At 42.2% G+C, this 14,727-nt stretch overlaps 1 protein-coding gene across 1 annotated transcript; it reads left to right on the top strand.

Moving 5' to 3' along the window:
• The first annotated feature begins 403 nt into the window (after positions 1-403).
• Positions 404-1,342, top strand: LOC145064599 (uncharacterized). The gene is made up of 3 exons (XM_079012015.1): positions 404-646; positions 758-832; positions 890-1,342. Exons 1-3 carry the CDS (start codon positions 404-406, stop codon positions 1,340-1,342), a joined length of 771 nt encoding a protein of 256 aa, XP_078868141.1.
• The last annotated feature ends 13,385 nt before the right edge of the window (positions 1,343-14,727 follow it).

The following is a 14,727-nucleotide window of genomic DNA, read 5'->3' as shown; positions in this document are numbered from 1 at the left end:
GCTTGAATTCTAAAACCAAGCGTTCAACGAATTTCTTTCTGAAAATGGAGTATCACACAATTTCTTCGCTCCTTATACTCCACAACAAAATGGGGTCTTTGAAAGGCGAAACCGGTCGTTACGTGAAGCAGCCCGAACCATGCTCAGTTTCGCTTCCTTGCCCCTGTATTTATGGGCTGATGCTATTGCTACTACTTGCTACACCCAGAACCGGTCTTTACTTAACAAGCGATTCGCAATAACTCCTTATGATATTCTAAACAACTGCAAGCCTAACGTCAAGTTTTTCCATGTGTTTGGTTCAAGATGCTTCATCTTCAAATCCAAAGAGAACCGAAACAAGTTTGATGTGAAGGCAGACGAAGGAATATTTCTTGGGTATTTGCTAGCTTCTAAAGCATACATGATTCTGAACAAACACTCCATGAAAATCGAAATAACGTATTACGTGTCGTTTAATGATAACTACGTGAAGAAACTCACATCCAGCAAAGAACAAATGGATGAAATCTTTCGTCAAACTGGTCAAGTCACGATTCCAATATCCATCTTATTTGAAGAATATGTAAAGCTCTTTGATGAACCAGGGTCTGCTATTCTCTCTGAAGCAAAAGCCGCTGACAACGAAGTAGACAATCTAAAGAAGGTTATTGGCGAAGCTGCTAAAGTCATGGAAAGAGAACCTTCAAGTTCAAGTAGATGTCAATAGTCTGCCACATCTCAAAAGCCTAGTGAATTTTCCCATTCTACTTTCCAGGGGGAGAATTTATCAACCACCATACCCAATAAATGTCCAATCGAGGGGGAGAATTCTGAGCATGAAGCAGAAACTGTTTCATCATTCGAGGGGGAGAATGTTAATCCAAATGATGAAGATGATGATACACAGTCAGAATTCAAAGAAGAAGTAAATGTTGAACTGGATCCCTCCTATGATCTAAATTACCCTCCCCTCATCAAATGGACAAAAGATCATCCAAAGACCCAAATCATTGGTGAATATTCAGAAAGAGTTCTCACACGTTCTCAACTGAAAGCGAAACAAACTGCTTTATTCTCTCAACTGGAAATTTGCATGTTTAATTCGTTTGTCTCCAAATTCGAACCAAAGACTATTAAAACTGCACTCGATCACTCTGATTGGGTACAGGCAATGCAAGACAAACTCAATGAACTTGAGCAAAACAAAGTTTGGAGACTGATTCCTACTCTAAAGGATGAATATGTGGTTGGATTGAAGTGGGTTTTCAGAAACAAGATGGACAAAGAAGGGAACGTGATCCAAAACAAAGCTAGACTGGTAGTCAAAGATTATTGCCAGGAAGAAGGTGATAAGTTATAAAACAAACTTGAAGATCGATTAGATCTTTGTAACAGGTATTGCAATGAACACAAAAACAATAAATAACACAAGTGTGGATCAAAATATGTCGAATGATTAGATCAAACAATCCTCAGCAGAGCTCGACTAAGAACTTCCGCTGTAGAGGATTTAGGGTTACAGGAACGATAACAATAATCTTGCTGAAATAAATCTCTGATCGTTCTATTCTATCGTTAACGCTAAGATGCATGCAAGCACCTTTATTTATACAATACCCTACTAAACTCACGGATGGACAGGCCCATACCGGAGATACAAAATGGACTAGCTAACGAGCCCAATAGACGTAACACTTTATACAAAACACGACCCAACAATCTCCCCTTTTGCATCAAATTGGAGCGAGACTACTTCTTCTTCTTGCTTGGGCCAACAGCGGGAACTTTCTTCATAGTATCAAACAGACGTGAGATTAGCGCCAGGATAGTCTGTCTGAACCGAATGTACCATTGAATCATGTCATCAAAGTACTTGACATCATCCGCTGTGTTCTGCTTGCATCTGTGGATGATCCCCAAAACGTGCTCTAAGCAAGCAGTGGTGTAGAGGTGTTTGTCAGCCAAGGCGAAAAGAGATTTCTGTCCTTCGTTCCTGGTAAACATGACCGAGTTCCTCTTCGGGTCAATCTTACCCATCTGCATCAGATTGAGATCACTGGCAGAGCCAACAGGAGATATTGTAGGTTTCTTCTTAAATACGCTCGCAATCTCCTGATCCATCAGTGCAACTTCCATGATGTAGCACACGAGCATCCTCTTGAAATGGTCGATGATCGGACCGTATTCAGCTTCGTTGGTGATGAGGATGTTGTGCAAGATAATCCAATCATGGGGATTAAGGTTTGGAAGATCTGCAAGGAAAATAGCATGTTCGGCTTTGGCAGATCCCCGAAGTACCTTGAACCGAACGTTGATGAAGTTACCTTCACTGTACGGCTTCAAGACCCGAACGTTGACAATTTTCTGAGCGCTCCAAGTCTGATATTGTGGTTGAGCAGCCTTCAGATAGAAATTGATTAAGTCCCAATCAACCTGTGGATGAGGATGAGGGAACTCTGCAACGTTGGAGAAGGCATGAAAGATAAACGCCTTTCGGGTCAGTGGCATGTTGAACTCTGAGTCAACAGTGTTGGAACAATCTGGAGAGATCACAGGTTCCAGCCACAAGATACTCGGTGTGTCAATGGCTTCTTTAATCATCCTCTCGAGAGTCTAAGCAGGAAAAAGAGTTTTCCTACTCTCAAGAAGGTCGTGGGCTTCCTTCTGTTTTCGTTCGGCTTCTTCAGCCTCTCTTGCCACACAAGCACTGATATCAGCCTCTCTGTCTCGACCTTGACGCTTCAATAGGTTGGCGATTGTCGCTTTATCTTCATCTTCACTCTCCTCAGAAATCTTTTTGCCTTTGTATTTCACACCAGAACCGGAGGCTTGGCCTACTAGAGGAGGTTCGGTTGTGTGAGTTGTTGTTGAGGTAGGAGGTGGTTGAGACATTGTTTCCTTATCTCCCCCTTGTGTCAGAATGGACACGAAATCAAGGAGACCTTCAATTTTGCTGAGTAGGGAAAGGGCGGGAGCGAGCTTCTCTGCAAGGTCACGCCTGACAGTATAGTTAAGAATTGGATCATGTGCTTCTAGGATGTTTGAAATTGCAGAGTGGACATCCGAAACACACGATTTTACCACCTCTCTTTCAGATCGAAGAGATGCAATCTCCTATTGGGAGTGGGAGAGTTGAATGCTCTTGACCTTGAGAGCGGTAGTCTTCCTCGCGAGAGCATCCATGAGAGTGTTCTCGGTAGCCAAATCTTCTTGAAGCTTGGAGAGACGCTCGTCAATGGTTGTGCGAAAAGCTGAGTTGTCGTCAGAAATGGATTGACGAAGAGAAGCGAAGGACTTCAACTCAGTTGTGACTGATGTTGCCAGCTGGTGGACAATAGGTTCCAGCGTAGTGTTGGCAGCATTGGCACTCTCCTGTAGAGACTTTAACAGAGAAGAGGCATCAGTAAATAGTTTATCGACTTTTTCGGTCGCAGCCCGACAGGCTTTTGTGGAGGCATCGATGGCGGTGGTAACAGAGGCAAGGGAAGCTTGCTGAGCTTTGGAGAAAGCTTCAACAATTTTCTGAACTGCAGCTTTAGATAGGGATGACTGAGAAGCGGAAGAGGAGGCGATGAGCGAGTCAATTTTGTCATGGAGCTCCTTGAGATGTCTTTTGGTGACAGGAGCGTCGTCATCGTCATCACTCTGTACTTGAAACGGGCTATAGTAGACCGAGTCAAAAGTTATATTCTCCCCGCCAAGGAGTGGTTCTTCTTCCTCTGATGCATGACCAGGAGAAGATGGTGGTGGTGAAGCTGGTGGTTCGGTAGTATGGGTAGGTTCGGGTTGGGTTGTTTGTTCGGGTGTAGGTGTAGGTTCGGGTGCTTGGGTGGTTTCGGGTACTGGAGTGGATTTTGGTGCGTCAGTATGAACCCCTGTATCAGATACGTTGGCTCGAACATCTGCAGTGGTTGTTGTGGTTGCTTCGGTGAATATTGGTGGTGGTACTGGGATGGAGGTGGATGGTATTTGAGTCGTGGAAGTTATGGGGGGAATAGAAATAGGAATGGTTTTAGGTGGAGAGGAAATGGGAGAAGTAGAGACATGAAATTCAGGGGTTGGAGAACGTGGTGGAGTGTTGCCACGTTGAGAGCCTTCAGAATCACAACTCTCACCATCAGACTCGCTTAAGGAGGAAGCGTTAACTAGCTTTCGCCTCGGTTGAGTTTTTCTCCTCTTCTGCTGTGGAGACTGAGCATGCCTGGTGGTTTTCCTCTTCTTTGGAGACGGGCCTTTTGTCCCCTTGGCCACCTGTTTTCCCTTATTAGCCTTCTTGCCTCTTGGAGCAGGCTTGTCGACGTCATGTATAGATTTTAGCATCTCCGGAGTAAGATCCCTCGGACCCGAACGTTTGAACTCCTTGTACGTCCTGATAATCTGGCTGTCAGCAGGAACATCTCCATACATGGTTTCCGGGATAGACCCGTTGAAGGGAAACTTGGATGCATCTGACACAATGATCTTCGTGGTATGGAAGGTACCAATCGAAGACATTGGAGCACCAGCGACAATGGGGACGTGGTACTTGTCCATCACCCATTTCGTGATAATAGTCCAAAACCTGGCATAAGAGATCTCCGAGTGTCGGGAAGTTGAGGAGAGACTCTGAATGAGTTTTTGCCACAGAACAGACCCATAGTCCATGTTGATGCCATTGTAGATCCCATATATGATAGATAAGAACAAACGACTTGACCCGTCTGATCCAGCACTTCTTTCGGATAACCTCTTGAAGAGAACAGTGAACATCCCATTCCACTGTGGAGGTAGGCATGACTTCTTGAATTTCGTCATCGTAGTAAGCACCTCCGTGTAGCCTATGTTGTAGATCATGTTGAACAAGTGACCCATCAGAATCGTTTCAGGGTTAACCCTCGAAGAATCAGGTTCAAACCCTAACAGTGAGCAAAACCGTTGCTTTGAAATCGACGCCTTGTGCTCAAAGACATCGAAGAAGATTCTATCAACGATCTTGTCGTAGTGTGCTGTAGCAAAGATTTGAGACAAGAACTCCATCGGAACAATTTCAGCCCTGGTGAGTGCAGGAGCGATTGAAGAAAACTTCAGACACTCAAAGATGGGGAACATGAATGCGTTGTAAGAATGAGGGGTTAAATCGATGATCAAGCTTTGCTGTGGGAAAATGGGCAAAATGTGGGATGTGGCGTGAACTGAGGAAGAATCTGCCATTGCTTTTGAAGAAAGTGGAGAAGATGATGAATAGTGAGAGGAGAAGAATTTCTGGCTCTCTGGAAATATAGGCACGGTAAAGAGGTAAATGGTGGTTTACACTGCCTTTTATAGTGAGGGTAAAGGAAAGAGAAAAATCTTTCCAAATCTTCGATCAAAAAACGAAGGGTTTTTCGGAGTTGACTGACGCGTGACAGTTGGCGCTGGCGATGATCATGCATGAGAGAGAGTGTCAGGCCCTAATTACACGCCTTCCCATCAGGCACCGTTTGGAGATGAAACGGTTCCGATTTGCACGCTTTCCCTTTTGCGCCGTTTGAAATCCAATCAATTGGACTCCCGCCTGAGTCATCATGTCGTCATCTTAGTCCTTTAAATTGCAACGGCATCTGTTTTTTTAAAACCTCGTCCACGTGGATTAAAATCCACCACAATCTTTTATGATAACCAAGCCAATTAAAACCTGTTGAAATTAATGAAACCAGAATTTTGGAAAATCAAAAAGATTTTCGTGCGGAGTGTGTAAAAAAAATAAGAAGAAATAAAACAACACTTTTTGTGGGATTATGTGATGTCAATAAAGACACGAAACAATGGATCCCGGGCACGAATCTCTTCCTTCAAAGTCAAGAGAGACCTTAAAGTGTTTGTGTGGTTTCCCGTTAAATAACACTCAGACACTTATTAAGAAGTGTTGAAAGGCTTCTTTTAATTAGGCTTTTGGGGGTGGCTTTTGCTTCGATTCAGAATTCCTAATCTTGAAATAAGATAAAAATCGAACGAAGTACTTGTGAGACCGGTGTAGTCTGTTGAACAAGTAGGTTTGAGATAATTTAACTTGGCTAGGAAATATATATATATATATATATATATATATATATATATATATATATATATAAAATCTCAACAAAAATTTAAAACTGGATCCCAAGGGAAGAAATGTTATTGGTTTTAACAATTTCATAGGAATCACACAAAAAAGAAAAATTTGAGATTTCATGGAGGTACATCCGTCAATTCATTAGTGAAAACTAGAGCAAATTAATTGTTCACCGTCAATTCGTATTGGGTATTGAATTTTGGGTTTCACTTAGCTCGTAGTGGCACGAAACTAAGATCATAAACATAGAAATTGTGTAACCATAGACCTCAGTGGTAATTTCTGAGAGTCTCAAGGGTTACATTGGTGAAACGAAGAAGATGGAGAAATGTAATGTAGATGTTGTAAAGAAACCAAAGTAACTCTGCTGTGAAGAGAAGGACCAAGCAGAAAACTCTTATCTCATATGAGAAGAGAGGTAGGTAGCTCATGATTAGAATAAATATGAGAGCCTAATTGGGAAGACAAGGTTTGTTTATACCAAGTCATTAAGGCTATTATTCAGAATCAGGTGAGGCTTTGGACACATACAACAGCATGCTTCTAGGGACACTTAGCTAATTAAATGATTTCCCCATAAACGAACACACAAATAAAATTAGAGCCAAAAAGAAAATAAATGACAAAATATTTTTGGAGTGTTTGAATTTATGAAAAGAAATATTTTTGGAATTTTTGATAATAATGAAAAAAAATTAAAAAAAATAAAATAAATAAAGTTGGAACCGAACCTAAGCGTTCAGTTTATTTCGGTTGTGAAAAAATTTGGAACCGAACCCGAGCGTTCCGTCTATTTCGGGTGAGAAAAAGTTTTGGAACCGAACCCGAACGTTCGGTTTATTTCAGTTGCCAAAGAAAATAGGTTTGAAACAGAAAATAACTTTGACAATAAGATAAATACATTTGGAAAAAGTATACATAAGATCTACAACCAAGGAAACTACCTTTGAGTGATGAGCGAAAAGCAGATAATTCAACCGAACCCGAGCGTTCGGTTCATTTCGGTACATTACTACAAGACCCGAACCCAAACGTTCGGTCTATTTCGCTCCTTACTTTTGATCTTGAGAGGTAATTTTTGGTACTGACTCTGATTCCATCATACCCAGCCCTTGTAGAATTTTGTTGAACGATGCTTCAGGAAGAGCTTTGGTGAAGATGTCAGCCAATTGATCAGTGGTTCGAACAAAATGAATTTCGACGTTCCCATCTTCCACATGATCCTTAATGAAGTGATACCTCAGTGCTATGTGCTTAGTCTTGGAGTGTTGCACTGGGTTATGACAGATCCTAATTGCACTTTCAGAGTCACAATATAGTGGAGTCTTTTTCATATTGAGTCCATAGTCCCGGAGCTGGCTTTGGATCCAAATCACTTGAGATGTACAGGAGGCAGCTGCGATGTATTCTGCTTCAGCGGTAGACAAAGACACACAAGTCTGTTTCTTTGATTGCCAGCTAACCAACTTCCCATCAATGAATTGGCAGCCTCCCGTGGTGCTTTTCTTGTCTAGTCCACAACCTCCAAGGTCTGCGTCGGAGTAGGCTTGAACAAAGAATCCTGAGTTGGATGGATACCATAAGCCTTGAGAGGTAGTTCGCTTGAGATACCGGAGTATGTTCTTCACTGCAAGCATATGAGGTTCACGAGGATTCTCCTGAAATCTAGCACAGTAACAAACAGAGAACATTATATCAGGCCTGCTTGCAGTAAGGTACATCAGAGAGCCAATCATCTGGCGATATAGCGTAATATCAACTGCTGGCTTATCCAAGGATGGAGTGAGCTTGGTGCCGAACGCCATTGGAACTTTAACCTTTGAGTCTCCCATCATGCCAAATTTAGCAAGGAGAGTCTTCGTGTAAGCTTCCTAGTTAATATAGATGCCTTCGGGTCCCTGTCTAATAATTAAACCAAGGAAAAAGTTAATTGGACCCATTGAGCTCATTTCAAATTTAGTGTCCATCAGCTTTCTGAATTCAGCTGTTAAGCTACGATTCGTTGAGCCAAAGATGATATCATTGACATAGATTTGAACAATCATAAGGTGGTTACCTTCCTTCTTACGAAAGAAGGTTGGGTCAACCGAACCTTGTTTAAATTTGGACATCTTTAAAAACTTTGTTAGCGTTTCATACCAGGCCCTCGGAGCTTGTTTTAGTCCATATACCGCTTTGTCCAAAATATAACAGTGATTGGGGTACCTTTCATTGACGAATCTAGGAGGGTGCTCCACGTATACCGTTTCTTCAAGTTCTCCATTTAGAAATGCGCACTCGACATCCATTTGGTAGACCTCAAAGTTCTTATGTGCAGCATAGGCAAGAAATATTCTAACGGATTCCAGCCTAGCTACAGGAGCAAAAGTTTCTTCATAGTCGATTCCTTCCTCCTGACAGTATCCTTTCACCACTAGACGAGCGTTGTTTCGTATCACATTGCCTTCCTTGTCCATCTTATTTCTGAAGACCCATTTGGGACCAACAACTAAGGCATCTTGAGGAGTTGGAATGAGGCGCCAAACTTTATTCCTTTCGAATTCATTAAGTTCGTCTTGCATAGCTTGAACCCAATCGAAGTGATCAAGAGCAGTGTTAACTGTCTTTGGTTCAACTTTTGAGACAAAGGAGTTAAACATACAGAACTCTACTTTTGAAAATAAGGAAGTTTGCTTTGCCTTTAGTTGTGATCGGTTCAGGACCTTTTCAAAGATATTACCGACAACCTGTGAAACAGGATGATCTCTGGTCCATTTGACAAGAGGAAGGTAATTTGGATCATAAGATGGATCCAATTCAGCGTTTACCATCTCTTCTAGTTCAGATTGACTGTCATCGTCATAAAGCATATCGACATTCTCCCCCTCGACAGATAAGCTTCCAGGTGTGTCTTGAGTTTCCGGAGCTACAAGAGTTTCGGGTGGTGACGAGCTGTCGGGTGTTGTAGCACCTTCGGGTACTATAGGACTTTCGGGTACAGCTGGGCTTTCAGGAGCAACTGGAGAACAGTTCTCCCCCTCAACATGTGAGCTCAGCTGTGATGAAGAAGATAGATCCTCCCCCTCAACTGAAGCATTGTTCTGTGGAGGTTCGTTTGGACTTGATCCTCCTTCGTTCATTTGCTTGGCAGCATTTTCGATGAGTTGCTTCAGATGATCTACTTTGTTGTCTGCTGCACTAGCTTTCGAGAGAGTAGCCTTCTTTGGTTCATCGAATAACTCAACAAACTTCTCAAATAGATTTGCGATCGAGGTTGTGACTTGGCCTGTTTGAGAAAAAATTTCTCCAACTATGTCTTCGGTGGCCTTCAGCTTTTTGACATAGCTATCATCAAAAGTCACAAAATAAGTTTCTTCTATCTTCCTCGAGCGCTTGTTTAATACCCGGTAGGCTTTCGAAGTGAGAGAATATCCCAGGAAAATCCCTTCATTGGATTTGACGTCGAACTTGTTACGATGTTCTTTAGAATTGAAGATGAAGCACCGTGAGCCGAATACATGGAAGAATTTGACATTTGGCTTCCTGTTGTTGATGATCTCATAAGGAGCTGAGAAGTTGTGACTAGTTCCTTTTTCGGCCAAGAAATCTTCGAATTCTTTATTTTTGAACTCCAGCCCATTATCGCTCCTGATGTTGCGAACGACTTTCCTCAGCTGCACTTCAACTTGCTTGATAAACATCTTTAGCTTGAGAGTTGCTTCAGATTTGTGCTTCAGAAAGAATACCCATGTAAAACGTGAAAAGTCATTAATAATGACAAGAATATACTTGCTACCGCCGATGCTTTCGATAGATGATGGACCACACAAATCAATGTGAATTAACTCTAGTGGTTCAACAACTTTAGTGTTTACTATCGATGGGTGACCAAGAAAGTTTCTTCATTGATGAATCTAGGAGGTTGCTCCACGTATACCGTTTCTTCAAGTTCTCCATTTAGAAATGCACACTCGACATCCATTTGGTAGACCTCAAAGTTCTTATGTGCAGCATAGGCAAGAAATATTCTAACGGATTCCAGTCTAGCTACAGGAGCAAAAGTTTCTTCATAGTCGATTCCTTCCTCCTGACAGTATCCTTTCACCACTAGACGAGCTTTGTTTCGTATCACATTGCCTTCCTTGTCCATCTTATTTCTGAAGACCCATTTGAGACCAACAACTAAGGCATCTTGAGGAGTTGGAATGAGGCGCCAAACTTTATTCCTTTCGAATTCATTAAGTTCGTCTTGCATAGCTTGAACCCAATCGGAGTGATCAAGAGCAGTGTTAACTGTCTTTGGTTCAACTTTTGAGACAAAGGAGTTAAACATACAGAACTCTACTTTTGAAAATAAGGAAGTTTGCTTTGCCTTTAGTTGTGATCGGTTCAGGACCTTTTCAAAGATATTACCGACAACCTGTGAAACAGGATGATCTCTGGTCCATTTGACAAGAGGAAGGTAATTTGGATCATAAGATGGATCCAATTCAACGTTTACCATCTCTTCTAGTTCAGATTGACTGTCATCGTCATAAAGCATATCGGCATTCTCCCCCTCGACAGATAAGCGTCCAGGTGTGTCTTGAGTTTCCGGAGCTACAGGAGTTTCGGGTGGTGACGAGCTGCCGGGTGTTGTAGCACCTTCGGGTGTTGTAGCACCTTCGGGTACTATAGGACTTTCGGGTACAGCTGGGCTTTCAGGAGCAACTGGAGAACAGTTCTCCCCCTCAACATGTGAGCTCAGCTATGATGAAGAAGATAGATCCTCCCCCTCAACTGAAGCATCGTGCTGTGGAGGTTCGTTTGGACTTGATCCTCCTTCGTTCATTTGCTTGGCAGCATTTTCGATGAGTTGCTTCAGATGATCTACTTTGTTGTCTGCTGCACTAGCTTCCGAGAGAGTAGCCTTCTTTGGTTCATCGAATAACTCAACAAACTTCTCAAATAGATTTGCGATCGAGGTTGTGACTTGGCCTGTTTGAGAAAAAATTTCTCCAACTATGTCTTCGGTGGCCTTCAGCTTTTTGACATAGCTATCATCAAAAGTCACAAAATAAGTTTCTTCTATCTTCCTCGAGCGCTTGTTTAATACCCGGTAGGCTTTCGAAGTGAGAGAATATCCCAGGAAAATCCCTTCATTGGATTTGACGTCGAACTTGTTACGATGTTCTTTAGAATTGAAGATGAAGCACCGTGAGCCGAATACATGGAAGAATTTGACATTTGGCTTCCTGTTGTTGATGATCTCATAAGGAGCTGAGAAGTTGTGACTGGTTCCTTTTTCGGCCAAGAAATCTTCGAATTCTTTATTTTTGAACTGCAGCCCATTATCGCTCCTGATGTTGCGAACGACTTTCCTCAGCTGCACTTCAACTTGCTTGATAAACATCTTTAGCTTGAGAGTTGCTTCAGATTTGTGCTTCAGAAAGAATACCCATGTAAAACGTGAAAAGTCATTAATAATGACAAGAATATACTTGCTATCGCCGATGCTTTCGATAGATGATGGACCATACAAATCAATGTGAATTAACTCTAGTGGTTCAACAACTTTAGTGTTTACTATCGATGGGTGACCAAGAAAGTTTCTTCATTGATGAATCTAGGAGGTTGCTCCACGTATACCGTTTCTTCAAGTTCTCCATTTAGAAATGCACACTCGACATCCATTTGGTAGACCTCAAAGTTCTTATGTGCAGCATAGGCAAGAAATATTATAACGGATTCCAGTCTAGCTACAGGAGCAAAAGTTTCGTCATAGTCGATTCCTTCCTCCTGACAGTATCCTTTCACCACTAGACGAGCTTTGTTTCGTATCACATTGCCTTCCTTGTCCATCTTATTTCTGAAGACCCATTTGAGACCAACAACTAAGGCATCTTGAGGAGTTGGAATGAGGCGCCAAACTTTATTCTTTTCGAATTCATTAAGTTCGTCTTGCATAGCTTGAACCCAATCGGAGTGATCAAGAGCAGTGTTAACTGTCTTTGGTTCAACTTTTGAGACCAAGGAGTTAAACATACAGAACTCTACTTTTGAAAATAAGGAAGTTTGCTTTGCCTTTAGTTGTGATCGGTTCAGGACCTTTTCAAAGATATTACCGACAACCTGTGAAACAGGATGATCTCTGGTACATTTGACAAGAGGAAGGTAATTTGGATCATAAGATGGATCCAATTCAGCGTTTACCATCTCTTCTAGTTCAGATTGACTGTCATCGTCATAAAGCATATCGGCATTCTCCCCCTCGACATATAAGCTTCCAGGTGTGTCTTGAGTTTCCGGAGCTACAGGAGTTTCGGGTGGTGACGAGCTGCCGGGTGTTGTAGCACCTTCGGGTGTTGTAGCACCTTCGGGTACTATAGGACTTTCGGGTACAGCTGGGCTTTCAGGAGCAACTGGAGAACAGTTCTCCCCCTCAACATGTGAGCTCAGCTATGATGAAGAAGATAGATCCTCCCCCTCAACTGAAGCATCGTGCTGTGGAGGTTCGTTTGGACTTGATCCTCCTTCGTTCATTTGCTTGGCAGCATTTTCGATGAGTTGCTTCAGATGATCTACTTTGTTGTCTGCTGCACTAGCTTCCGAGAGAGTAGCCTTCTCTAGTTCATCGAATAACTCAACAAACTTCTCAAATAGATTTGCGATCGAGGTTGTGACTTGGCCTGTTTGAGAAAAAATTTCTCCAACTATGTCTTCGGTGGCCTTCAGCTTTTTGACATAGCTATCATCAAAATTCACAAAATAAGTTTCTTCTATCTTCCTCGAGCGCTTGTTTAATACCCGGTAGGCTTTCAAAGTGAGAGAATATCCCAGGATAATCCCTTCATCGGCCTTGACGTCGAACTTGTTACGATGTTCTTTAGAATTGAAGATGAAGCACCATGAGCCGAATACATGGAAGAATTTGACATTTGGCTTCCTGTTGTTGATGATCTCATAAGGAGCTGAGAAGTTGTGACTGGTTCCTTTTTCGGCCAAGAAATCTTCGAATTCTTTATTTTTGAACTGCAGCCCATTATCGCTCCTGATGTTGCGAACGACTTTCCTCAGCTGCACTTCAACTTGCTTGATAAACATCTTTAGCTTGAGAGTTGCTTCAGATTTGTGCTTCAGAAAGAATACCCATGTAAAACGTGAAAAGTCATTAATAATGACAAGAATATACTTGCTATCGCCGATGCTTTCGATAGATGATGGACCATACAAATCAATGTGAATTAACTCTAGTGGTTCAACAACTTTAGTGTTTACTATCGATGGGTGACCAAGAAAGTTTCTTCATTGATGAATCTAGGAGGTTGCTCCACGTATACCGTTTCTTCAAGTTCTCCATTTAGAAATGCACACTCGACATCCATTTGGTAGACCTCAAAGTTCTTATGTGCAGCATAGGCAAGAAATATTCTAACGGATTCCAGTCTAGCTACAGGAGCAAAAGTTTCTTCATAGTCGATTCCTTCCTCCTGACAGTATCCTTTCACCACTAGACGAGCTTTGTTTCGTATCACATTGCCTTCCTTGTCCATCTTATTTCTGAAGACCCATTTGAGACCAACAACTAAGGCATCTTGTGGAGTTGGAATGAGGCGCCAAACTTTATTCCTTTCGAATTCATTAAGTTCGTCTTGCATAGCTTGAACCCAATCAGAGTGATCAAGAGCAGTGTTAACTGTCTTTGGTTCAACTTTTGAGACCAAGGAGTTAAACATACAGAACTCTACTTTTGAAAATAAGGAAGTTTGCTTTGCCTTTAGTTGTGATCGGTTCAGGACCTTTTCAAAGATATTACCGACAACCTGTGAAACAGGATGATCTCTGGTCCATTTGACAAGAGGAAGGTAATTTGGATCATAAGATGGATCCAATTCAGCGTTTACCATCTCTTCTAGTTCAGATTGACTGTCATCGTCATAAAGCATATCGGCATTCTCCCCCTCGACATATAAGCTTCCAGGTGTGTCTTGAGTTTCCGGAGCTACAGGAGTTTCGGGTGGTGACGAGCTGCCGGGTGTTGTAGCACCTTCGGGTGTTGTAGCACCTTCGGGTACTATAGGACTTTCGGGTACAGCTGGGCTTTCAGGAGCAACTGGAGAACAGTTCTCCCCCTCAACATGTGAGCTCAGCTATGATGAAGAAGATAGATCCTCCCCCTCAACTGAAGCATCGTGCTGTGGAGGTTCGTTTGGACTTGATCCTCCTTCGTTCATTTGCTTGGCAGCATTTTCGATGAGTTGCTTCAGATGATCTACTTTGTTGTCTGCTGCACTAGCTTTCGAGAGAGTAGCCTTCTTTGGTTCATCGAATAACTCAACAAACTTCTCAAATAGATTTGCGATCGAGGTTGTGACTTGGCCTGTTTGAGAAAAAATTTCTCCAACTATGTCTTCGGTGGCCTTCAGCTTTTTGACATAGCTATCATCAAAATTCACAAAATAAGTTTCTTCTATCTTCCTCGAGCGCTTGTTTAATACCCGGTAGGCTTTCAAAGTGAGAGAATATCCCAGGATAATCCCTTCATCGGCTTTGACGTCGAACTTGTTACGATGTTCTTTAGAATTGAAGATGAAGCACCATGAGCCGAATACATGGAAGAATTTGACATTTGGCTTCCTGTTGTTGATGATCTCATAAGGAGCTGAGAAGTTGTGACTAGTTCCTTTTTCGGCCAAGAAATCTTCGAATTCTTTATT

This window comes from Lactuca serriola, chromosome 7 (genome assembly GCF_051521515.1).
Source record: "Lactuca serriola cultivar US96UC23 chromosome 7, Lser_US96UC23_V15, whole genome shotgun sequence".
Classification (NCBI taxonomy): Eukaryota; Viridiplantae; Streptophyta; class Magnoliopsida; order Asterales; family Asteraceae; genus Lactuca; species Lactuca serriola.
This window is presented reverse-complemented; position numbering and strand designations above follow the sequence as displayed.

Coding starts and splice junctions, on each gene's coding strand:
- LOC145064599 (XM_079012015.1), top strand. CDS start 404: ATGATTCTGAACAAACACTCCATGAAAATCGAAATAACGTATTACGTG. Junction 647..757: donor AAGTAGACAATCTAAAGAAG/GTTATTGGCGAA, acceptor TCTACTTTCCAG/GGGGAGAATTTATCAACCAC. Junction 833..889: donor CTGAGCATGAAGCAGAAACT/GTTTCATCATTC, acceptor GATGATACACAG/TCAGAATTCAAAGAAGAAGT.